This window comes from Salmo salar, chromosome ssa16, assembly GCF_905237065.1.
Source record: "Salmo salar chromosome ssa16, Ssal_v3.1, whole genome shotgun sequence".
NCBI classification, from domain to species: Eukaryota; Metazoa; Chordata; class Actinopteri; order Salmoniformes; family Salmonidae; genus Salmo; species Salmo salar.
The window spans coordinates 70,344,262-70,371,028 of NC_059457.1; the positions used below are offsets into that span (position 1 = coordinate 70,344,262).

The window sequence follows — 26,767 nt, forward strand, 5'->3', positions numbered from 1 at the left end:
TATAGAAAGATACATGTGATCGTATACAAATGTAAGCAAGGTTTGAAATGATTGTTTTAGTCAAATATTCGATCTTTGGGCTTCTTGTGGTCAATTTGCAGTCTAAAAATAATCAACCATCCGCTCAAGAAAAACAATTGTCCTGTTCCAGTGTCTTGCATTAAAACATGAACCACCCTGAAACACTATCAATACGGTCTTAAAATGTATGTTTTTGTGTGTTTAAATAAAGTTGGCCATTTTAAACCTATGTTGAAGTAATGTGCTCCATCTGTGGAGTGCGTTTGGTCTTCCACTGACCACTGTACTGTCGGTCAACTGTAGGCCAAATACACTGCTATCCTGATTTGTGCGGACCTCCTTGGGTTGTAGGGTGAAGTTGCCCCTAGACGGTGATCTTGGGTCCGTTTTGTATTTCCCCCACTATTGGTTAAGCTTGCAATTGGGGGAGGGGGAGTGGATCCTAGATTTGTAACTAGGGGAAACTTCACCCCAGAGCTTTCCTTGGTCTTAAATCAATGGTTTTGGACAACCATTTTAAGAAATGAACAATGCTACATTTTCCCACCAGGTGGACTCAGCATCTCACAAAACTCTACAAAGGCAACACCCCAAGGTTGTCCCATCACTGTGGTTGAGGGTGAGCGCTGGGGCGCGTTCAGCAGGACGCAACATTTTGGAACATTCAGATAGCCTATTTCTATCTAGAACAAACACACCTCTCTGATACATAGAATAAGGAATCACATCAGCTATATAAATGGCATTTCTATCTGCAACATTCTACAATGTTTGGCAACTGAACTGTTCAAAGCACATTTGTCATTCATCTCATTGCATGTGTGTTTAACAGGAAATCCAAACTTGTAAGAAAGAGACAGATAGCAGCTCTTTCACGATAATAAAAAATATCGGTTTTACTAGAGAAGGTTACAAAAATCATCACTATACAGGAGTCATAACTATTTGAAACTTTAAAAAGAAAAACAATAATGAAATAACTACAGGGACTACAATGTCATCAAAGGTACAATGGATATCTTTTAAAAAAAGAGAGTTGAGTGGGGGCAAACACTGCCTACCATAGTTGTCAGTACAATTGACTACACATCACCTGAAAAACTGCAAAGACACAGTCATGTCGCCTTCATGCAATAACGAGGAAACGACAACACACCCTGACTGACTGATCTTATATGAAACGGCACATGCGCTTGCCTACATCAACCTGGTGGCAAAGCACACTGTATTATATCAAACATAACACGCATGGGAATATAGTCCTTTTTTCAGTATTTAGACGTTTGCACACGTGGACAATACCGACATGCCTTTTCATTTGAAAGTTAAAAGAATCATCGTTTCACTGCTGCGAGGAAGATAACTCGAGAGCTTTGGGACTGTAAGGTTCTATCTGCAAAAAGATGATTCTGAGATAATTGGCTTTACAGTTTCGAGCCCTCGTTATTTTGATCGGTGTCAGCCATTTTTATCTTGAATTCTTTTGAACTTAACATGAATTGGGGTATTTAGAGTATACTGTATGTAGGTAGAGAATATTGAACAGAACAAGGCTATGTCAATAACTCAATTTAGACTAAAATGCCGATAGAACCTTATAGTCCGGAGCGCTTGAACTACTCAGTGATCATTATTATAGAATAGGTCGTGACAATCAAATGATATCTGGAAAAAAATGTATGAAAATTCCTGACTTGTTATATTGTAAACATCCAAATGGTATCTGTTCATATAACAGGCCTACAAATATGAGATGAGTCACTTACATTTGGCTTGCCATAGTAAAATAATTACAAATAATGTCAAAGACAAGTTCTTCATTACTTTAGCACAGGGAAAGATTCAGCAGCCTAAAACTGATATAAAACATTGAAAACCATTTTGTACATTTCTTTTCTCCACATTTCAAAATGTACACAATACAAGCACCACCGCCATCATGACTCTGCATTTGCTTCCTTCTCACAACATACCGTTTTAAAAGATGTCACATTACTATTATATTTAATGCAGAACTAGTAATTGGATGCTAAACATATACTCCAAAAGGAAACATTTACATATTGGTAATCAAAGGTAAAATAGCATGGTAAAACATTGACCGTGCTCTCCACATTCAGGAGATGTCAGTCAATAGAACTTCCTTTGGGGCGGTCCATATATTCACAGGTGAACTTCACCCCTTTTAAGGGTGGACTTGTCTTGAGGAAAGTGAACGTATGATTCCCTTCACAGTTGTGTACAATGAACAAACATTGGGACTTTTGCTAAGTTCACTTCAGCTGTGGCCTTGCCTTGTAACAAGCATGTGCTTAATCAGTGAAGTGTTAGCCTGGTCCCAGATCTATTTGTGCTGTTTTGCCAACTCCTATGGTTGTTATCATGCCAAACATAGGAGCTATACAGCCACAAACAGATCTGGGACCAGGCTAGTGGAGTTTTTATTTAGGTTTAGTACCTGAGGTATGTATAATGTATCACTTACAAACGGAACAAGGCAATCTGACCTTGAGTGTTGGTTTGTCCTGTGGGTTTAGAAGCAAGGCTGTTTCCAGAGAAAACCTGCCATACAGAGGGCTAGGTGGAGGTTCACTAGCCTGGTCCCAGATCAGTCTGTGCCGTCTTGCCAATTCCTATGGTCATAATAACACGACAATGACCATAGGAGTTGGCAAGACAGCACAAACAGATCTGGGACCAGGCCAGAGGTTCACCTGAAGGTCAAAGCAATGTGTTAGCACTGCAGACAGCTGCTGACAGAACTGCTGCTTTGGGCCAACAGTCACATTAGTGCATGTGTCCGATCCGGTTAGGGTACAGCACACCTTTTTCTCCTCAGGCCAAAATGAAGAATTACTCAACAGAAGTAGCTGGATGTCAATAAAGGAATGGGAAAGTTAAAGTAATAGTAGGAATATTTTCTAAGAGAGGCACCCTGAGATGCTGTGTATGTAATTTATTCATGGGTTTTTTAAATTCTACTTTACTTTTTTCTATTTTTAAATAGTGCAACGTATCAAGCATTTCCATTTTTAAAAAAGCAAAAAAACGTAATCAGGTAAAACAGGGTTGCGATAAGATAACCAAAGGAGAAAAATACCAGAGATAAGAGAAGACCAGATAAATATAATAATAGTAAACCTGTCTTACTTTGAAGTAGTATAAAAAAACAATATATTCATATATATAAAACACCAAAAAACAGGATATTTTGTGGCACGCTTCCTCAGGAGTTGTGCAGACAGTGACCTTGTTGTTAGGCGGTTATTAGGAGCTGTGTTAGTGCTGTGCTGTGATTGGCTCAGAGCAGTTAGGCTATGGCAGCAGGGTTGCACTAAATAACGGTCCAATCGAGAGCAAACGTTCGCAAACAGGAAGCGGTACCACCTAACCTGAGCTCATCCAATAGGAACTTCTCATATACCTGTTCCGTTTGAAAACATTTGCTCCCATTTGGACAAAGGACCTGATTCAGAGGTGAGAAAAGTATGCGCAACTCAGACTTTCGCTTAAATTGTCCATTGATGTCAATGGAAGACATGAGCTGCATTTCATATACACAGGCAGTCCAATTCTGATATTTTCTTCAACAATTGGTCTTTTAACCAATCAGATAAGCTCTGAAAAATAATTGATGTGAAAAGATATGATTGGTCAAAAGACCAATTAGTGGGGGGAAAAAAATCAGAAATGGGCTCCCTGTGTAAATGTAGCCAAAGTATGACAATTTGAGTTGAGCGCACATATCTCAAGTCAGAAAACCGCCCATAGTGAAGGAGACCCAAGTGTTGGTTTTACTCAGAAGGGGGTTGGAGATTAGCTGTTAGGAATTGTGTGAGGGGTGGTTGGCCGGTTCTTATGAGTAAGAGGAGTTGAGACCCTCCTTGGAGCCACCCTCCTCCGCGTCATCGTCCTTTGTCTTGATGTCCTGGTACTCGTTCTGGTTGCAGGAGCTCCTCAGGTAGGCCCAGTTCGCCGACAGGATCATCAGATAGTGGATCTGTAGAGAGAGAGAGAGAGAGAGAGAGAGAGAGAGAGAGAAAGGGAGAAGGAAAGTGCATAGGGTGGTGGCCAGTGAGAGGGTTAGTTAGCCAAAGCAAGCTACATGAGTAGAAGCTACATGTCATGTTGACCAGTCTACCACATGTCAAACGAGACACATTAGCCCAATGTTAGTATTTTTTTGGTTAGGTTGGCTAGGTTAGTATTTGTAAATTACAGAAATTACAGTGGGGATTTGTTTTCTCCCAACAGTCACTATCCTAAAAAGAGAGGACAATGGTCTTGGTTTTCCTTCACATTTTATGTTTATTTTGCATAAACTAAAAAAGGCACAACGTCTTTCATAACAAATATCACAAAAAGAGACGAGCCTAAACAGGCTAAAAAAGACTAACTTCAAGCTAGACAGTTGGCACTTGGGGGAAAGATATTAAAGTCTCATTGAAAATAACGATATCCTTCAATTAGAATAACTACAGAATATTACAGTAATCTGAAGCTAGATACAGCAACACAAATATTCCCTTGTTCTTACACTGGTGCCGTCCCTTTGTGTTGATGATCTATCCATCCTCAATGCTATGTGCCTGCTCTATTTGAATGAACTGGTCAACCTCGCCATAGCCTTGACTGGTGGTCCCACACGGTACTGTACTCCTACTGTACTGGATCAGTACTTCTAGGTACATATCCTGTCTGGAGAGAGATTGTGAGGGACCTCAGCCATGTTGGCTAATCATGCACTCGCTAGCCCCCTCAGTGTGGTTCAAAAGGCATGTGTGGCAATAGGCTTGGACGCAAAGGCACATAGATCTATCTGTATTACGTTAACGGTAGTGTACGTTTCTCTATATGCTACAGTACATAACTCTCCTCCCCACCATCGGTCTTTCTTTCCCTCCAGCTTTCTTTCTTCCTTTAACCGGCTTTCTTTTTTTGCTCTCTCACTTTCTACCATTTCTCTCATTCTCTCGCTCGCTAATATGACTCTGAGAACTTTGTGGAGCGGCGGTTGCCGTGGCTCATAAACTTGAGAACAGCATAGTTATACGTGGTGGCCATCATGTAGATCAGCTGGGAGGGAGAGACGAGAAGACAGACTGGGGTGAGAAACAAAGTCAATGACCAGGAGGCCTTTGGGAGGCCGTTGCTCTTCTTGGGTGGCATCTGGCTAGATTTATGCAGTACTGTACCTTCATATTGCTTCACATTGCATATATCTACATCTATAAACAAAGTGAGATTGCTACGGCGCACACAATTTCAGATGGCAGTCTATGTGCTGAATCTTCTCACACCCACTAATGAGCAATCCAAGTTTGGTAGAGTAGCTGAAAGGCCTTAAGCCCTGTTGCCTCAGTGGAGAGCATGGCCTCATGACCCCATTACTGAGTTCAACTGAGTTCAACTAGCCATCACATAATGACAACCACACCGATTGGATAAAACAACTTAATTATTTGCAACAACAAAAAATGACGTACAAATCATTAGCTCCACCTACGAAGACTTAAACACCCTATAGAAGTCTTATTTTATCATCTCTGGTGCAAAATACCGTATGGACAGAGTCTATTGTGAGGCATTCCTCTACTTTGGCCACAAAGCAAATGTGTGTTAGCCAGGAGCTCTTTCATCTGGCCCATGTCAGTGTGTGTCCAGCCAGAAGCTATAGGGCAGACTTACACCCTCAGGAAAACTGAGTCAGAACCATGAAGCGTGGAGGAGGGATTGCCATGGCAACAGATCAGCGTGCCATTGCAACTCATGCAAATGATTCAAACATGGGGAATTCGGGATATAGGGCATCCAAAGCTTACCAATGCAATGAGGGTGGTGCCTGCCCCAGCACACGCAACAATGTACAGGTGGAAAGACAGGTAGAACTGGAAAACATGGAGACCGATCTCTGGTTAGTGATGAAACTTTCTTTGATTGACATTCATAAAAGATGTCCTTTCCACAATCAGCCTCTGTATAATTGCAGTACAGTGATGAAGAATGTTATATAACAACAAGAAATAAGTAGTGAATAGGAAGGTTTATATGATATTCCTATTATCTGAGGTTCATGAAGGTTCATATGATGTGCATAAAGATTTACAGGAGGAGGGGGTTGCCGTTCTCACCTCGCTGGTGCTACAGATGTCTCCTAGTGTAGATCCGCAGGCTTTGCCGGGTGTCGCGTTCCATGGAATAATACCTAGACGATCAGGAACAAGAGATATCGGTTTAGGAGCGACAGCTGTAGCTTTAAGACAGGCCCCATTCAGGGCAGAGTGGCCAATCACTTCAATTGTACAACATTTGGTGGGAAAACCAGTTGAGTTGACCTAATGCGATAGTAAATGTTAACACGTCCTCTCATTCAGATGTATAACTGTTTATACTATCTGCCATTAAAGAGGACAGATGATGCACTGCTTCAGGGTGATGGTAACAGTCGTAAACATGATATGGATGTCGATGCAGTAAATGACTTAAACACCCTATAGATATTGACATGTAAAGGCTAAGTGTTATCAGCACCCGTAGCGAAGGCATAATGTTTATAAGATACAGCCTAGCACTGCCAAGTGGAAGTACACCACACTGCATTAGGCTCTTATGCAGGGCAATATCGTGATATGGCGAATCTATATATGGCTCATACACGGACGTGTTCTGCAGGACGCTATAGGCAGAATGGCCGTCACATGAATATGGGTCATACTCCTAAATTCATGAACCAGGTTGATGTAATCACACGGATCAGTGTGTGTGTGTGTGTGTGTGTGTGTGTGTGTGTGTGTGTGTGTGTGTGTGTGTGTGTGTGTGTGTGTGTGTGTGTGTGTGTGTTACTGAGTGACACTCACCGTACTGCCTGACGTCCACACAGATGGAGTCCGGATCGGTGATGTTGGCCATGGGGGACTTCATGGCAGCACAGGTAGTCCACATGTTGTAGAAGAGGAAGACTGGGATGGCTGAGAAGCCAAAGATCCCCAGGAAGGCCAGGCCCAGGATATATGTAAGGAACACAAACTGATGAAGAGAGAGAGAGAGGAGTTAGTGACATCATCATCCTCGTCATCATCGTTATCGTCAATCATCATACAAGCATTTCGCAACACCCGCAATAACATCTGCTAAAAATGTGTATGTGACTAATACAATTTGATTTGATCATCGTCGTCATTGTCATTGAAATCTACTGCTACTTCTATACAAAACACTGTACTATGTATAACTATCCCTCAATACAACGTCACCTAATGGCCGAGGATATTTAAAACCAAGCTCGTCATCATCCTCATCACCATATCGTCATCCACATTTCCCTGATACGTGACACAGTACTGGTTAGAAGGGTGGAGAATGTTTCATCCGACATTAGCTTGACGACACTCAGGAGAATTCAACCGTCCTCATAGCAGCCTTAAAGGCTGATGTTACTGAACATCTGCAGCAATTACACTAAACAGGCTAGAGAGGACAAACTGTGCCAGTTACCCTCCAGGGTGTGTGTGTACAGCTGTATGTGTGTAAATGCATGCACGGCATGTGTGTGGTTGTACGTGTGTGCATGTATGCATGCACGTGACTGTGTGTGTGTGTGTGTGTGTGTGTGTGTGTGTGTGTGTGTGTGTGTGTGTGTGTGTGTGTGTGTGTGTGTATTCATGAGTGCAATATGTGTGTGTGTGTGTGTGTGTGTGTGTGTGTGTGTGTGTGTGTAAGTATGCATGCATGCGTGACCGTATTTGTGTGTGACCATATGGGTGTGTGTGTGTATTCATGTCTCACCGTGGCTGTGATGCAGCGGCCACACACGGTGGTCTTGAACTGGCTCTGCAGCTCCTTCTTGACGGCGCTGGTGGTGTAGAAGCCCTCAGCCAGCAGGATGATCCCATAAACAAAGAAGAAGGAGGCGATGCCATAGATGACGTACTGCATGGTCTGGATCCTGCTCGGACGGATACAGTAAAGAATGTGAAGACAGGCACATTCATATTGAATAACCTGGATAAGACTTGTTCAAAGACATATACCTTTACAAAGTGGAAAGGTTGACATATAGGTAAAGACATATAGGAGATACAACAGAGAAAATAAGTTCCCTTTCTCTCCCACACACACACTACCACACCACTCGCCCCATCCAGACACACACACACACACACACACACACACACAACTTACACGATGGTGAGGGTGGCGTGGTCAGTGGTGATCTGGGAGAAGTGGTTCTCCAGCATGGTCAGTGTGCCGGTCAGCGCCACATGACCACACCCGCAGAACAGAGCCACGCCCGAGAAACAGAGGATGGTGGCCACCAGCGAGGCGTAGGGCACGCCGCCCAGACACTTGATGCAGCACTCGAAGCAACCTGCAGAGGGAGACAGAGAGCACCTTGCTTAGAAGGAGCAAAGAGCTACACAGTTGGTCAATGTTTTGTTGAGCTGCATGAGCCTAGAACTCAGCCTCTTCCTACATCATAACGTAGGCATATATTGGAACTATACTATGCATGTTTTTGACCTGGAGAGCAACGGTCACTGCTTAATTAATCATGAATTAGTGAATTCATAAATGTTAAATGTGATCCGATTTAGCAGCCCATGTCATATCTGACTGAGAAAGGGATTCACTGTATGCTGTAGCCTGAAACCCTTGAGGATTAGCATTCTTGCTAACCTGTGTTGAGTAAACAATGCTTGACAAAAACAACCAAGTCACATTTACAGTAAAGTTGATACAGAAGTCTCATTGTCTCCAACCACACAACATGTCTTCTCTTCATCCATCTCAACCATATTGGAACCATTTCCACTTCATCATTGCAACTTTCCCAGTTAGAATTGACACGCTCAAGCACCCAGGAGTGTTAAATTTGACATGTGTTCGATAGTACAAGCTCCCATCTTCCTCTACTTCCCCCCCAAAATAATCCCTTTCCTTTGTCTTCATAGTGAAACATACACAAAGCCCTTTTGACCAATGGCATGAATAATGCACCGTCTAATTCTAAATGAATCCCTTTTGACCAATGGCATAAATAATGCACGGTCTAATTATAAATGAATGATTGCTACTTATTGTCAGAGCAGTGGTTTCTGGGCCACAGGCAGGCAGACCTGAGCCGTGTTCATTAGGCACCAAACGGAAGAAAACAGACTGAAACAGGGAGGGACTACCTGAACTTGTTTTGTTTTCAGCTTGTTTTCGTTTTCCATTGCAATGCGTTTTGCTACGGTGTGCCATAATGAATACGGCCCGGATGTGTGGAACTGCCGCTAGTTCAAATCCTCCCCAAGCACACAGAGTTGTCAGATCTCCTACTGGATGTTCATAGAACGAATACAGAACCAATGCTAACCAGTGCTAGCACCACGAGATGCTAGAGCAATGACCTTTGACTTCAAGCATTGCTAGACTAGATCCCTGACCAGTCCTCTGTGCACAGCACCCAATCATACCATCTAATGGAGACTACTAGTTCAACACAGGCAGGATGAGAGAGTTATGAGGAGTATGCTATATTAAATAGTACTGTGTCATATGGTGAGTCAATGGTACCCTGATATTTTGCTTTGCCAATGGCAGCTACAAAACTCCACAAAATCAAACCCTATAGCGTAGCCATGACTTCTATTCTATTTGTTTTGTTTCAAGACCATTCAATCTGACGTCGCATCGGCAGTGCACTGTGATGAGCTCACAAAGAGCCAGGGTTATAATGAAGGACCATTGTGGGAGGCAGTGGAGCGTGTTTGGCAGTGCTATGGTTGCTGGTTTCTCAGAGAAGGAGGCAACAGCAGTGTTGTTAGAGGGGAAAAGAGGGAACGAAGGAATAAAAAAAATGAGGGAAAAAAACACATTACATTGAACACAAGTGCTAAGGCTTATGTAACTGCCCGTTATAAATAGCATTGCAAACGTGGGACGTTACTCTGGGAAGAGACTGCACTCTCTTACATGTGCCACTGTTTCCATGACAACCTGCTCCAATTGGCATCTCTCACACTAATTACAGACAGGCAAATTTCTTCAGGAGTGTTATGGCTCTTTCTTTCAGTTATTCCTCCAAATAAACAAATCCATTGTGATTTTATAATTTTACATTTTGGAGGATGTAGCCATAGTTTATTTGTCGTACTCAATTGATGAGGCTGAAATGAATGTCGGGACAGACCCCGACTGAAAAGGAGGGGCCTATAGGCTATTCCGTTTCTATAGTGATGGGTGACAGAGTTGACTGTTAATGACATCCACAGGCCAACATCAATGGCATCCCATAATATCAGGCAAAGCATTTAGTCGCCGTCATTAGCGTTGCTTCCAACTGACGATTCACAGGACTATGGACTTCAACATCAACTGGATATCAACAGTTTGCTACAGGCATTGAGTGCTACAGAATCTTGTCTGCATGCTAGGCCTAATAGTAATACTTCCAGACAGCACTAAGGTTGGCTTATCCAGAAAACACAAAGGGTTAAACCTAAGAGGCAGCTGCTGCTGAGCGAGAAGCTGAGACTCCAAGATGAGGCGTTGGTTGGTTGCATAAGAGTATGGAGACGGAGCGAGCGTTGCATAATGGATCTCTATCCCATTAATGTTAATGAAGTAGCAAGGCAAGGCATGTCGGGGCACTAACTACTAACTCCTACCATCTCAGCGGAAAACCAGGCTAAATGACGGAACGCCAAATGGGGATGGTCGATATGGAACAACTAGGTCTGGTTCCCTTGCCCCTAGTCAAAAAGGACAAATGGAATCGTGGCAGAGCTCAAAAGGGATTGGTCGAAATGGGACAAACAGGTCGGGCCCCCTTCAGTCTTGTGCCCCCTCGTCAAATGGAATGGTCCACTTTCTGCTTTAAACTGTGGGCCTGAACATGCAACATCTGAGAAAAGAACCTGGCTAAACGACCAGAACTCAAAGGGGGTTTGTCGAAATTGGACAAACAGGTCAGGCCCACCTGAGTCTTGTGCCCCCTTGTCAAATGGAATGTTCCACTACTACTCCACTTCCTGCTTTAAACTAGGGGCCTCATCCGGGGCTATGCTGCCTGTGGCGATGCCAGCTGAGCTGAGCGTTTATCATCACCAGTTAAAGTGCACTAATGGGAAACAGACAGGCATGAGAGGACGGCCTTGGCGGACCAGAACGGAAATCGATGGGCTATTCATTAGAGGCAAATTCAGGTGACAGAGCGAGGTCGAGTCCATCTCTCTCACTTTGCCCTGCTTCTCTCTGGGGTGAAATATGGGAACTACAGGGCCCCAATCGAGCTATGGACAGAGACCTCAGACCAGACACAAGGCTATATATCTATATGCCCAGTAGAGCTATGGACAGAGGCCTCATACCAGATACAAGGCTATGTCTAGTTCTCCACCTTCAATGATTCCCATGTTGTTTGGGTGGAATCTGACACTATAATACAACCAACCTTCAACCCATTCAGATAGACAGAGTATGAAAAACCTACTATGGGTATATTTACAATTATAAACTGGGTGGTTCGAGCCATGAATGCTGATTGGCTGACAGCCGGATATGACAAAACATTTTTTTCTTACTCTCGTAATTACGTTGGTAACCAGTTTATAATAGCAATAAGGAACCTCAGGGGTTTGTGATATATAGCCAACATACCACAGCTAAGGGCTGTATCCAGGCACTCCGTGTTGCGTCGTGCTTAAGAACAGCCCGTGGCCATAAACCACTCCCCCTCGGGCCTTATTGCTTAAGTATAGCGTTTGGTGAAGTATGGGAGCCTACGAGGCTCAGTTAGAGAATTACAATGGCAAAATAGGAAACTGTCTTTCGTTTGTGGCCTATTTTTCTGCCAGCAGTGAGAGAATAGCAAGGGTCTCCAAAGGCTCTCGCAAACAACCCCTCTCAGTACAGTGGTTCTGCTGTACACTCACCGTGTACAGCAGAACCACAGAACCACAGCCTACTGCTTTGTGATGTTAGAGAGGGGGGAGAGACAGAAAATCAGAGAGAAAGCGAATGGGGCAGAGAGAGAAAGTAAGATGAAGAGAGAGAAAGACAGAGAGATAGACAGAGAGAGAGAGGAAGCAAATGGGAGAGAGAGAACATGTGAGAGTAAGCAAAGAGCATTTTTTTGGCCCGGGGGCCAGTGAATAGTGGTTGCCATGGCAGCATGTTACCCACGACCCAGTTGAGCGGAGCCTGTAGCTAGCTGACTACATCCCTCTACAGCTCCTCACTTCCCTTCCCACGCGTACACAGCAGAAGGACGTGAACTCCCCCTCGGGGGTCAGAGCAGAGGGTTCAGGGATGGGGACATGACTCCGAACCTCAACCTGAGCATGGTCTGAACAAGGTAGAGGAGAATGTGCGTGGTCCAAAAGTGGTCTGAGCACTCTTGTCAGCCGGTCCCAATTCACTCTCTACCCCTTTCCTTTGGCACTTCAACGCAGATCTATAAGATGAAAGCAATATATCTCCACCACTACACTGCTTATACCTATCCAGACCCTTCAGATCTGCAAACATCGAAGGGGCAAGGACGGTTAGGGGGGAATTGGGACCAGCTGTGAGAGTACACTAAACCTGTTGTTAGAGCGACGACAGACAGAGAGATCTGCGGCTCTGTGACTACGCCTACATCTAGTATTCATTAGTCAGGTGATCGGTGATTGGTTTTTATCTCATTTGGAAAATGGGGCATCCACAGCCAGAGGAAAAGCCACTTTAACGTTCATATGTTGATGGGAAAAAAAACTAAAGCTCTGAAAAAGGATACCTATTTAAAATAGCTACTGTACTTGATACTTTTCCAAAGGGATTTTCCTGCTCCAAATTATGAGTCACGTTATGACACATCGCTAAATATTATGAGACATTATGATGAAATGTTACAGTGACGCAGCTTAAAGCAAATGTACAACATATTTGTCAACTCTACATTGACTAGTTTTAGCGTCTAATAAAGTCGGTTATAATGACTAGCCTTGTGAATATTTCACCGCCTGTCTGTTCTCTTGCCTCAGGGGCTATTCCAGTTTTGAAGCTCTGTATTCATTATTGGACAACTTCCTCTTGCATTGCATTGTGGGAAAATCCCCAACAGAGCTGTGTGGATCACCAAAGAGAAACATGTCCTTTCTATAGAAGGAAAAAATGGCTCCTTCAATGAGGCATCGATGAAAGAGAAACCCCATCTGTTTTAAAAGTGAACAGGTTTGGGGTGGAAAACAAGCACACGACATGTGTCATGATTTGAGATTCGTCGAATTTTGATAAATGATGACTAATACTTTCAGCATGTTCTGATATTTTAGCCTACTCCGTGTTTCTCATGTAGCAGTATGTTATATCCCTATTCTACAACTGCCAAGCACAACGATATAGACCAAATATGTATTGTGAAATCCAACCGTTTTACCGACACATGACAGCATGTTTCGGTCTATTTCTGTCGGATATCAAAGGACGGTACAGTTTAGAGGATCACATGTGAAAAGTGACTTCCATCAAACTTCTCTGCCATATCCAGAGAACCTTTTCCCCTGACCCTGATCTGGTCTACATCCTATAGCCAAGTTCTTACCCTGGTCCAGCATTAATATGAAGGACACTAGGCAACAAGGTCAGCATCTGCTCACGCATAATTAAGTGTAATGAAGTCTACAGCTTTTAAATCCTCCCTCAGCACTCGCCTACTACACTCCTATAATTTGATCAATACTTTATCCCAGCAGTGATCCCTAACCCTGTGCACTTACTGTAGCCTTCGCTCTTTAGCTGTCGGTCTCCCTGGCTGCCGGTCTCCCTGGCTGCCGGTCTCCCTGGCTGTCGGTCTCCCTGGCTGTCGGTCTCCCTGGCTGCCTGTCTGTCCCCCTGCCTGCCTGTCTGTCCCCCTGCCTGCCTGTCTGTCCCCCTGCCTGCCTGTCTGTCCCCCTGCCTGCCTTCTTGCCTGCAAGCCTTCTAGCCTGCCTGGCTGCCTGTCTCCCTGCCTGCCTCCATGTCTGCCTCCCTGTCTGTCTTTCCATCCCCATCAGGCAGTGTACTGTTATGGGAAATCAGGGATAAACCTAGCCAGCTGTGCAGGGGACCCCATCATACACTTATGCACACATTAATATATACCCATACACATACGCACACAGAGAACTACCTCTATGCAGTCAGGCACATGTAAATGACATACAGTGCAAGTCATGTACAATATACCCAGCAAGCACATTTGGTTTCTTGGAAGTTGTGGGAATGTACGTTTTTGGTTTCCCATTGATTCTGGGAACGAAGCCATACGTTTCCTGACCGGTAAATTTTCAGCCTATTCTGGGAACATACATTTTTACATTGCAGGGAGGTTCTGAGAAAATCTTGCTATGGTTCCCTGAAAGTTTTCCTGGGAGGTTTTATTAATTCATTTGCTTAAGCATTAATCATGCAAACATTTGTTGATTCTGGCACAGCATCAGTGAGATTTGAACCTATGATCTTCTGCTCTCTATCCATGGAATTAGTCCACTGAGCCACCAGGAAGGAGCTAGAATGCCATGTTATTTTAACTCAAAGCTGTTCATTCTAGTCTATTCAAACAGACCCTTTTTCAAAGGAAACAAGCACTCATTAAGATCAGATGTGGCCAATTAGTGGGTGCGGCCAACACACCTGAAAATACTTAACAAGACAGAGGATAGAGAGAGTTTTGTTGACACTGAGAATAGAATGTACTTTTTTTTCTTTATATTTTTTGAACGTTACTGTTTTCTTGCAGTTTTTATGGAACGTTTTCTTAATGTTCTGAGCACATGGCTTTAAATAGAACCATGAGGAAACCTGCAGAAAACATTTGGCTGAAGTACTAAAATTTCCACAAAAAACATTGTTTCTTAGGTGTTCTTGGAACAATTTGAGAACATTACTTTAAATAGAACCCTGATGAAACGTTATACTGAAATTCACACCTAAGAAACGTATGGTTCTCAGAACATTATGTGCTAGCTGGGTATCCTGCACCATTCCAAGAACATTGTGCTAAGGTTGTATGCAAAATAACCATAGGACAACCACACTCTCACCAAGCTCTAAGAAACATATGGTTCTCAGAATGTTATGCGATAGCTAGGGAATCACGTAAACATACAAATACAAAAGTACACATGGCCTAAGCAGCTAAACACACACACACGCTTTGAGACAAGTAAAGCTGAACCACGCATGAGAGCACTAGCAGTTCCGGACAACAGTGTGATCACGCTCTCCATAGCCGACGTGAGTAAGTCTTTTAAACAGGTTAACATTCACAAGGCCGCAGGGCCAGACGGATTGGAGCAAGTGTCTTCACTGATATTTTCAACTCTGCCTGATCCAGTCTGTTATACCCACATTTCAAGCAAACCACCACATAGTCCTGTGCTCAAGAACGCCAAGTTAACTGCTCTAAATGACTATTGCCCCTTAGCACTCACAGTTATAGTCATGAAATGCTTTGAAAGGTTTGTCATGGCTCACATCAACACCATCATCCCAGACACCCTGGACCCACTCCAATTTGCATACCTCCCCAACAGATCCAAAGATGAGTGCAATAGAGATTGCGTCCACACTGCCCTTTCCCACCTGGCAAAAAGGAACACCTACGTGAGAATGCTGTTCATTGACTACAGCTCAGTGTTCAACACCATAGTGCTCTCCAAGATTGTCACTAAGATAAGGACCCTATTATTAAACACCTCCCTCTGCAATTGGATACTGGACTTTCTGACGGGCAGCCCATCCGCCATGCTGAACCTCATCACAGGGGCCCCGCAGGGGTGCGTGCTGACTCTCCTCCTGTACTCCCTGTTCACCCACGATTGCGTGGTCGCACACAACTCCAACACCATCATTACATTTGCTGATGACACGACAGTGGTAGGCCTAATCACCGAGGATGTGACAATCGTCATAAGGAGTAAACCAAGGTGCAGCGTGTTGAGTACTCATGATAAATATTTATTAAACTCATAACACTAAAACAAAACAACAAATAATGGAACACGAACGTCATGTTCTGCAGGCTTTACAGAGCTGTGCAAAAACAAGATCCACTATTAAAGGTGGAAAAAAGGGCTGCCTAAGTATGATTCCTAATCAGAGACAACGATAGACAGCTGCCTCTGATTAGGAACCATACTCGGCTCAACACAAAGAAATACAAAACATAGAAAGGCATAGAATGCCCACCCCACATCACACCCTGACCTAACCCAAAAAAAGATAAAATAAACGACAATCTAAGGTCAGGGCGTGACAGTACACCCCCCAAAGATGCGAACTCACAGCCGCAAACCTGAACCTATAGGGGAGGGTCCGGGTGGGCATCTACTCTTGGCGGCGGCTCTGGTTCAGGGCGTAGTCTCTGGAGGAACCAGACCGTGGATCATCGCCGGAGGCTCAGAACTGGAAACCCCCGCTGGAGGTTCTGGACTGCCGACCGCCGCTGGAGACTCCGGGCTGCAGGCCGTCTCCGGAGGTTCCGGGCTGCAGGCCGTCTCCGGAGGTTCCGGGCTGCAGGCCGTCTCCGGAGGTTCCGGGCTGCAGGCCGTCTCCGGAGGTTCTGGGCTGCAGGCCGTCTCCGGAGGTTCCGGGCTGCAGGCCGTCTCAGGAGGTTCCGGGCTGCAGGCCGTCTCAGGAGGTTCCGGGCTGCAGGCCGTCTCCGGAGGTTCCGGGCTGCAGGCCGTCTCCGGAGGTTCCGGGCTGCAGGCCGTCTCCGGAGGTTCCGGGCTGCAGGCCGTCTCCGGAGGTTCCGGGCTGCAGGCCGTCTCCGGAGGTTCCGGGCTGCAGGCCGTCTCCGGAGGTTCCAGGCTACAGGCTTCGCGCCATGGATAATCACTGCAGGCTCCGCGCCATGGATCACCACTGGAGGCTCCGCGCCATGGATCACCACTGGAGGCTCCGCGCCATGGATCACCACTGGAGGCTCCGCGCCATGGATCACCACTGGAGGCTCCGCGCCATGGATCATCACTGGATGCTCCGGGTCATGGATCATCACTGGATGCTCCGGGTCATGGATCATCACTGGATGCTCCGCGCCATGGATCATCACTGGATGCTCCGGGCCATGGATCATCACTGGATGCTCCGGGCCATGGATCATCACTGCAGGCTCCGCGCCATGGATCATCACTGCAGGCTCCACGCCATGGATAACCACTGGAGGCTCCGTGCCATGGATCACCACTGGAGGCTCTGTGCCATGGATCACCACTGGAGGCTCCGGGCCATGGATCATCCCTACAGGCTTCTTGCCATGGATTATCCCTACAGGCTCCGGGCCATGGATCATTACTGGAGGCTTCATACGTGGAGCCGGAATAAGTCTCACTGGACTAGGGAACGTCGCTGGAGGCTCTGGACAGGGGAACGTCGCTGAGAGTTCTGGACTAGGGAACGTCGCTGGAGGCCGGGTACGCAGAGCAGGCACAGGGTATACTGGGCCTTGGAGAAGCACTGGAGGTCTGGAGCTTATGACTGGCACATCCCGTCCTGGCTGGATACTTACTTTAGTCCGGCAAGGGCGGGTCGCTGGCACAGGACGAACTGGGCTGTGCAGGCGCACTGGCGACACAGTGCGTAGAACTGGCGCAGGATATACTGGGCCGTGGAGGCGCACTGGAGGTCTGGAGCTTATGACTGGCACAACCCGTCCTGGCTGGATACCCCCCGTAGCCCGGCAAGCACGGGGCGTTGGAACAGGTCGCACAGGTTTGTGCTGGTGAACTGGGGGTACAGTGCGTAGAGCTGGTGCAGGATAACCTGGGCCGAAGAGACGCACCGGAGACCAGGAACGCTGAGCCGGCACAATCCTTCCTGGCTGAATGCCAACTCTAGCACGGCAACTGTGGGAAGCTTGCACCGAGCGCACCGGGCTGTAGCTGCGCACTGGCGACACAGTGCGCATCCCCGCATAACACGGTGCTTGCTCGATCACTCGCTCCCCACGGTAAGCACGGGGAGTTGGCTCAGGTCTCCAACCTGCCAATCTCCCCGTGTGCCCCCCCAAAAAAATATTTTTGGGGCTGCCTCCCTCACTTGCCTCGTGGTTGGTATAGTGCCTCATAATAATGCCGCTCTGCTCTTGCTGCCTCAATCTCCTCCCTCGGGCGGCGATACTCCCCAGCCTGACTCCAGGGTCCTTTCCTGCCCAGAATCTCCTCCCATGTCCAGTTGTCCTGACCACGCTGCTTGGTCCTTTTGTGGTGGGATCTTCTGTGACGATCGTCATAAGGAGTAAACCAAGGTGCAGCGTGTTGAGTGCTCATGATAAATATGTGTTAAACTCATAACACTAAAACAAAACAACAAATAATGGAACACGAACGTCACAATCTGCAGGCTTTACAGAGCTGTGCAAAAACAAGATCCCACAACTAAAGGTGGAAAAAAGAGCTGCCTAAGTATGATTCCTAATCAGAGACAACGATAGACAGCTGCCTCTGATTAGGAACCATACTCGGCTCAACACAAAGAAATAGAAAACATAGAAAGGCATAGAATGCCCACCCCACGTCACAGCCTGATCTAACCCCAAAAAATATAAAATAAACGGCAATCTAAGGTCAGGGCGTGACAGAGGACAATTACACAGCCTATAGGGAGGAGGTCAGAAACCTGGCAGTGTGGTGCCAGGACAACAACCTTTCCCTCAACATCAGCAAGACAAAGGAGCTAATCGTGGACTACAGGAAATGGAGGGCCAAGCACACAAACCTACATGTACATACTGTATTACCTCAATCAAGTTCCAAGTTTTAATGTCACATGCACAAGTCCAGTGAAATGCCTTTCTTGCTAATTTAATCAAACACCCCAACTACCTCGTACCCCATTACACTGACTCTGTACTGGTACTCCTTGTATATAGCATAGCATCGTTAATGTTATTTATTGTGCTCATTTTTTGTGTTACTATTTTATTTTTAGCTATATTTGTGTATCTATTACTTTTTATCTATCAATTTTCATACTTTTTAACTGCATTGTTGGGAAAGGGCTCGTAAGTAAGCATTTCACGGTAACGTCTACAACTTGTTGTATTCGGCGCATGTGACAAATAAAATAAAATTCTAATAATTTTTTTACACACCCGAACACTGAGCAAATGACACACGAACCCATGCAAGCATAGTATCATTCCTATGGTGAACCCAGAGGGGTGAGAGTGTGGTCTACCCTTATCCCTCAATCCTCAAGGTAAAGATTACGGTCCTCTGCTCTGAGATATTACACGAATGTACGGCTCAGAGGGCTCCATGCATTGTTTGCAGCTGTGTCGCATTAATTCACTAAAATGTAAGTCTGAGCCTCCAGCCAAAGGGTCTGGTACAGTCTGAATCGGGGTGACAATGGGCTTATGTAACAGACTAAGCTAATGCCCTTTCCCATGCCCCCGTCATGTGATTATGGCCATTCACATGGTCAAATTAAACATTTACATTCCACCAATGTCTTCTTCAGGTCAGAGTGAGTGGAGGGAGGTTTTCATACCTCACTGGTAAGCATGGACACTGGCCCAATGTGAAGTCCAGTCCATTTCTTACAGATGCCAAAGGAATCAAAGACGGACTCCACAGCAGAGATTGGCCAGAGAGCCCCCTGTCCTTTCTTAGTGGTGGTTATTTCAACATGTTATATTGCGAATACAGATACAAGTGAACCAAAGTCATGAGATAATGGTTTTACTAACAATTAGGGAATAACACACAGTATCATGGAGGTCATTTCCATAGAATAGATTTCCTTTCAATGTTTCCACTAATACACCATAGTCCTCTGTCTTTTGCTCCATTTCCCTCTCTTTGTAGTCGCTGGGCAGAATCACATTGGCTGTCTCTCTTTATGATCCTGGATGTATTGATGTCATCGTTAACGATGACGAGAGCTAAATCGGGCACACTGAGGTTTATGGGATGTGAGTGGAGCGAGCAGATTGGGCATCAGTAGGCGATGGAAGAGGGCCAAAGAGACTTGCAGGAGGTTGGCACAGCTGGCATTGCTTGGAACAATGCATGCTGCTCCAACCTGTCACTCAGTGCTATTCATATACCCACATACAGAGCATACTGTAGACAAAATTAACACACAGCATAAACACACTAATATGCACACAGACACGTACAAAAGGACTAAAACATACATAATTTAATTCACACAGCCTAAGGAGCTACATGTGGATACACTCCCACTAAAATACATCTTATGCATGCATGCATGCATGAATGCACACACACACACTCCCTAGGTGGAGGCTGACAGCATGTGTGTGTGTGTGTGTGTCAGAGAGAGCAAGAGAGAAATTGTTGAAGGGCTTGGAGATTAATTAAGATAGTGGAGATGAGAAAGAGATGACAGTGAATGGGTGAGAGAGGGATGTAGCAGACTGACTGAAAGAGCAATAGGATATGAAAGAGAGAGCGACAGAGTGAAAGAAATTAGGAGAGACTGGGTAGAATAAATGAACAGAGAAAAAGAAAGAAAGGGGAAGATGGGGGGAGAGAATCGCCATATAGCCAGCAGCATGAAAATCCTGCCCAGTGAAAGCGTAACTGTACACTCAGAAAAAATGGCTCTGAATGGGTTCTTCGGCTGTCCCCATAGGAGAACCCTTTTTGGTTCCAGGTAGAACCCTTCTAGATAGCACCTTTTTTTCCTGAGAGACCTACCTATTACAGCCGTGATATGAGAGAGATACCAAGCCAACACACAAAGAACTAGGAAATCTGCTCACCCCTCCCACACCCCTTCTCACTCCCACCTCGACCTCCCCCCACGTCCATCAAACAACATGCGTCCTGAAGGGGAGGGACCTTTAGATACACATGGCCTCAGCTGGACCTTTCTGGACCCTTCTGAGAGCGGAATGACTGTGTGTGTGAATTTCTGGGATCTTTTATTCCAGCTCATGAAACACGGGACCAAAACTTTACCTGGCCCTGGTATCCTGGAAGGATATTGACCTCATCCCTTCAGTAGAGGATGCCTGGTTATTTTTTTTAAATGCCTTCCTCACCATCTTAAATAAGCATGCCCCATTAAAGAATTTAGAACCAGGAACAGATATAGCCGTTGGTTCTCTCCAGACCTGACTGCCCTTAACCAACAAAAAAACATCCTGTGGCGTTCTGCATTAGCATCGAACAGCCCCCGTGATATGCAACTTTTCAGGTTTAGGGTTAGTTAGAAACCAATATACACAGGCAGTTAAAAAAGCTAAGGCTAGCTTTTTCAAGCAGAAATTTGCTTCCTGCAACACAAACTCGAAAAAGTTCTGGGACACTGTAAAGTTCTTGGAGAATAAGAGCACCTCCTCCCAGCTGGCCACTGCACTGAGGATAGGAAACTCTGTCACCACCGATAAATCCACTATAAATGAGAATTTCAATAAGCATTTTTCTACGGCTGGCCATGCTTCCCACCTGGCTACCCCTACTCCGGTCAACAGCACTGCACCCCCCACAGCAACTCGCCCAAGCCTTCCCCATTTCTCCTTCTCCCAAATCCAGTCAGCTGATGTTCTGAAAGAGCTGCAAAAGCTGGACCCCTACAAATCAGCCGGGCTAGACAATCTGGACCCTTTCTTTCTAAAATGATCTGCCGAAATTGTTGCAACCCCTATTACTAGCCTGTTCAACCTCTCTTTCGTGTTGTCTGAGATTCCCAAAGATTGGAAAGCAGCTGCAGTCATCCCCCTCTTCAAAGGGGGAGACACTCTTGACCCAAACTGCTACAGACCTATCTATCCTACCCTGACTTTCTAAAGTCTTCGAAATCCAAGTCAACAAACAGATTACCGACCATTTCGAATCCCACTGCACCTTCTCCGCTATGCAATCTGGTTTCAGAGCTGGTCATGGGTGCACCCCAGCCACGTTCAAGGTCCTAAATTATATCTTAACCGCCATCGATAAGAAACAATACTGTGCTGCCGTATTCATTGACCTGGCCAAGGCTTTCGACTCTGTCAATCACCACATCCTCATCGGCAGACTCAATAGCCTTGGTTTCTCAAATGATTGCCATGCCTGGTTCACCAACTACTTCTCCGATAGAGTTCAGTGTGTCAAATCGGAGGGCCTGTTGTCCGGGCCTCTGGCAGTCTCTATGGGGGTGGCACAGGGTTCAATTCTTGGGCCGACTCTTTTCTGTGTATACATCAATGATGTCGCTCTTGCTGCTGGTGAGTCTCTGATCCACCTCTACGCAGACGACACCATTCTGTATACTTCTGGCCCTTCTTTGGACACTGTGTTAACTACTCTCCAGACGAGCTTCAATGCCATACTACTCTCCTTCCGTGGCCTCCAACTGCTCTTAAATACAAGTAAAACTAAATGCATGGTCTTCAACCGATCGCTGCCTGCACCTGCCCGCCCGTCCAGCATCACTACTCTGGACGGTTCTGACTTAGAATATGTGGACAACTACAAATACCTAGGTGTCTGGTTAGACTGTAAAGTCTCCTTCCAGACTCACATCAAACATCTCCAATCCAAAGTTAAATCTAGAATTGGCTTCCTATTTCGCAACAAAGCATCTTTCACTCATGCTGCCAAACATACCCTCATAAAACTGACCATCCTACCGATCCTTGACTTCAGCGATGTCATTTACAAAATAGCCTCCAATGCCCTACTCAATAAATTGGATGCAGTCTATCACAGTGCCATCCGTTTTGTCACCAAAGCTCCATATACTACCCACCACTGCGACCTGTACGCTCTCGTTGGCTGGCCCTTGCATCATACCCGGAGCCAAACCCACTGGCTCCAGGTCATCTACAAGACCCTGCTAGGTAACGTTCCCCCTTATCTCAGCTCGCTGGTCACCATAGCAGCACCCACCTGTAGCACGCGCTCCAGCAGGTATATCTCTCTGGTCACCCCCAAAGCCAATTCCTCCTTTGGCCACCTCTCCTTCCAGTTCTCTGCTGCCAATGACTGGAATGAACTACAAAAATCTCTAAAACTGGAAACACTTATCTCCCTCACTAGCTTAAACACCAGCTATCAGAGCAGCTCACAGATTACTGCACCTGTACATAGCCCATCTATAATTTAGCCCAAACAACTACCTCTTCCCCTACTGTATTTATTTATTTATTTTGCTCCTTTGCACCCCATTATTTCTATTTCTACTTTGCACTTTCTTCCACTGCAAATCTACCATTCCAGTGTTTTACTTGCTATATTGTATTTACTTCGCCACCATGGCCTTTTTTGCCTTTACCTCCCTTATCTCACCTCATTTGCTCACTTTGTATATAGACTTATTTTTTCTACTATATTATTGACTGTATGTTTGTTTTACTCCATGTGTAATTCTGTGTTGTTGTATGTGTCAAACGGCTTGCTTTATCTTGGCCAGGTCGCAATTAAGGTGAAATAAATAAATAAATAAAAACATGTTGCATTTATATATTTGATCAGTGTAGTTTTCACATGCAAACTTTATGTCCGAATCAAATTATGCTTTCCAAAAATAACATGGTCGCTGTGGTAGAATGTTCATTTTGATTGCCGATTTTTCTGCATTTATCTGAGTGCCATCAGGTTTCAGACGTGTCCATGTTAACAGGATTGTTAGGGAAATCGTTCTTCTTCCAAAGCATGTAAATGTTTTAATCAAACTATTTTATTAATCTGAGTTTCCACAATAATTGCATTATCGTGTGCATTTAACAGTACTCAATGTAACCAGTGAATTTCACACACACACACACACACACACACACACACACACACACACACACCACCTACAGTGCTACATTCCAATGGTATCCACTTTTCCTGCTGTTGGATACATTGCACTGAGAATCTTTACACGGAGGTTCAGTACAGTAGAGGGTTTAGCACAAGGGAGCATAGCGCTGCGAGTGTTCTGCCTGCGTTAAGCTTGAACGGTAGTGAGGAAATGTTCTACGACTCATATATGAAAACAGAACCCATCAGCGCTCCACTGTTACGCCCCATCGCTGTGGTGATGATGATGTAATCCCTCACGGTTGTGATCTGAAGATGTGGACGGCAACGCAGCGGAGAGTTACGTAAGAGAGAACATACTACCCCTGCCCCCTCCCTCCTTTCCTGGGTGATACAGGGAGAATAGGAGGTTTATGCCTGGCTAAGTCAGTCTGACATCATAGAGCGAAAGAGAAGGAGAGAGGGAGGGAGAGACGGAGGTGAACTGACCGAGCGGAAAATGGTGACAGAGAGTGAGCGGAAGAGGAGGGAATAGGAAAGGCCAAAGGAGAGAGAATAACTATCCTGTATCATACAATAGGGTCAGAGACCAGTCTCTTTACTGAGGCACCACAGGTCCAGATAGTAGGGATATAGCCTATAATAATTTAAACTCTCTCTCGCTCTCACAGCCTCTACTATATTGGAGTACAATATAGCCCAACTGAAACTCCACCTAGCCTCCTCAAGGGGTTTGGCAGAAATACAGGGAGGGATGCCAATTGGGTGTTCGAAATCACAGCCAATGTGTGCGGTTGAGTTGGTCTTCAGCCTGAAAGGCGGGCATGACAGATGTCAGCAGAGATGGTTTATAGGCTACATTGTAAGGGGCTTTGATGTCAGGTCACATCTTCGGTCAGATTACATTATGAATTGTGACGGATGCCTCAACTGAGGTGTTAGGCCTACAAGAATGCTATGGTTAGATACCTCAAGGCTCCCTGGTTTCCTGAATCTACAGCTGTTACTGTGCAACTGAGGTTGTTGGATCCCCAATGGAGGCGAGGCACTTGGCACATACAACACACAAGCTTCTTACATGACATGGCAGAGCTTCAACTGCTTGCCCTACTCCCTATACATCTCTTCCATCTTAGTGATGCTGAGGATTATGGTGGAATGTCGACAGTTGTAGAATATACTCCAGTTGTAGATCGTGAAAACATTGCCAGCCACACGGCCCCCTTCTCTCACTGTGAATGCCATCCACAGCCATACCCCTAACCAAACCATAGGATATCATGTTACATTCATTTCGTAGAGATAAGATTCATATCCTGTAGGTCGTTAGTTCTGCAAGTGTCATGTAAGATGATTCACCACAGGAGAACTTCATAAGGAGATGTTATACAGTGTTAGGGAAGCTTCTCTGAAAATCTAGTTTGCCAAGCTACCAGTTACATCACACTGAAGTTAAACGACACTAAAGCTACCGTTAAGAAAAATATAGTTGACTTAACTAAAGTTACTTTGAAATTGTAGTTCACTACCGCCAAACTACTTTTTTGATCAATTATAATATCTAAATCTGAAATGTCATAGACTAGAAGTTGCAAGAACAGACCACTGTGGAGTCGGATGTTAACATCCCGTGTGATTTGGCCTATTAAACACAAAAACGATGTTTTAAGTGACAATTAGGCATATCTGATGCTGGAAATGGAAGGATGTTATAGCCTACTTCACCCATTTTCAATTTTTTTGTTTGTTGCAAAAACAGTAGTGTGTAGTTCCTGTACTTAGCTACACTGCTATATACATGGCAAAATGGGAATGAACTACTGAAAACATTGTCAAGATTTGAATTTAGTTCAACTACCACCAAGCTGCTGCAAAATCTATATGTATAGTTCACTACTCCCAAACACTGATGTTATAGAGTTAGTTATTATGATTAGGTCAACATAGGCTATTTGTTGGCTATGCCAAGCCTTATGACATATTTATGTAGCATGTATGCCTACTAAATGTAAATCTCTATATAAAACATATTCAAATGTAACCACATCTGAACAATGCAGTGAATGGATGGGGGGATGGAGAGAAAGCCTTGGTGTATGTTGTAAAGGTGCTATCTAGAACCTAAAAGTGTTATTCGGCTGTCCCCATAAGAGAACCCTTTGAAGAACCCTTGTTGGTTCCAGGTATAACCCTTTTGGTTAATTGGTTCCAATGAAGCGCATTTTGGGTTCCGTGCAGAACCCTTTCCACAGAGGGTTCTGCATGGAACCCAAAAGGGTTCTACCTGGAACCAAAAAGGGTTTTTACCTGGAACCAAAAAGGGTTCTCCTATGGGGACAGACGAAGAACCCTTTTGGAACCCTTTTTTCCCCTCGAAGAGTGTAGGGTTAAATGGCTAGAAACAGGAGGATGGATGGATGGGGTGGCAGGGTAAAGGAGCAGCCCTGAGGACACAGTTTTGGATGCTACATAGCACTGCCCTCCAAGAACTGATTTAGGATCAAATTTGTGCATTCAACTCCTGACCTCAGCCACAGGGAGGTAATATAACCAGCTGCTATTAGATTTAGTAGGCTGTAGCACCAAGGGATAGCCTGTATCAAAATGATTGATTGAAATAGTGATTGTAAAATAGTGTAGCCTAATTGAGGTGATGGACAATGCAGCCTGTTATCTGATTACAGAGAGGTAATGACTGGGCAAGGTTGTTATTTTGCCCCAGTAACCTATATAAAAAAACAAATGTAATCCCAATACATTCCGATACATTGGGCAATTTGAGTCGGCCCCACCCCCTGCTTTGCAAATGGACAAAGGCAACGACAACCCAACATATTATGCCTTGCGTATAGGCTACTATTTATAATTTGTCATTCCATAAACAGTGATGATCAAAAGCTGCTGTTTTTACGGGTGTTATCGTGTGAAATGAGAGGACCGAGCTTGGTATGTGTCAAGTGGAAAGGGACCCCAGTTTATGTGTCGCTGATCCCTTATTCCCAGAGGAATGTTTTTTTTTATCAACGGTCGTC

At 45.0% G+C, this 26,767-nt stretch overlaps 1 protein-coding gene across 4 annotated transcripts in view; it reads right to left on the minus strand.

The window, feature by feature from the left end:
- Positions 1 to 891: 891 nt before the first annotated feature.
- LOC106574403 (neuronal membrane glycoprotein M6-b) overlaps positions 892 to 26,767 on the minus strand; it is a 36,428-nt gene continuing 10,552 nt past the window's right edge. For 2 of the 4 annotated variants that reach the window (XM_014150265.2, XM_014150262.2), the window contains exons 2-7: positions 8,203 to 8,389; positions 7,807 to 7,966; positions 6,879 to 7,047; positions 6,153 to 6,226; positions 5,844 to 5,909; positions 892 to 4,021 (exon numbers count right to left, since the gene is read on the minus strand). In XM_014150265.2, the coding sequence (XP_014005740.1) occupies positions 3,878 to 4,021; positions 5,844 to 5,909; positions 6,153 to 6,226; positions 6,879 to 7,047; positions 7,807 to 7,966; positions 8,203 to 8,389 (800 nt within the window). In that variant the 3' untranslated portion in view covers positions 892 to 3,877. Of the gene's footprint in view, positions 4,022 to 4,309; positions 5,098 to 5,843; positions 5,910 to 6,152; positions 6,227 to 6,878; positions 7,048 to 7,806; positions 7,967 to 8,202; positions 8,390 to 26,767 lie in introns of those variants that run through there. The other 2 variants (XM_014150266.2, XM_014150264.2) reach the window with 1 other exon arrangement.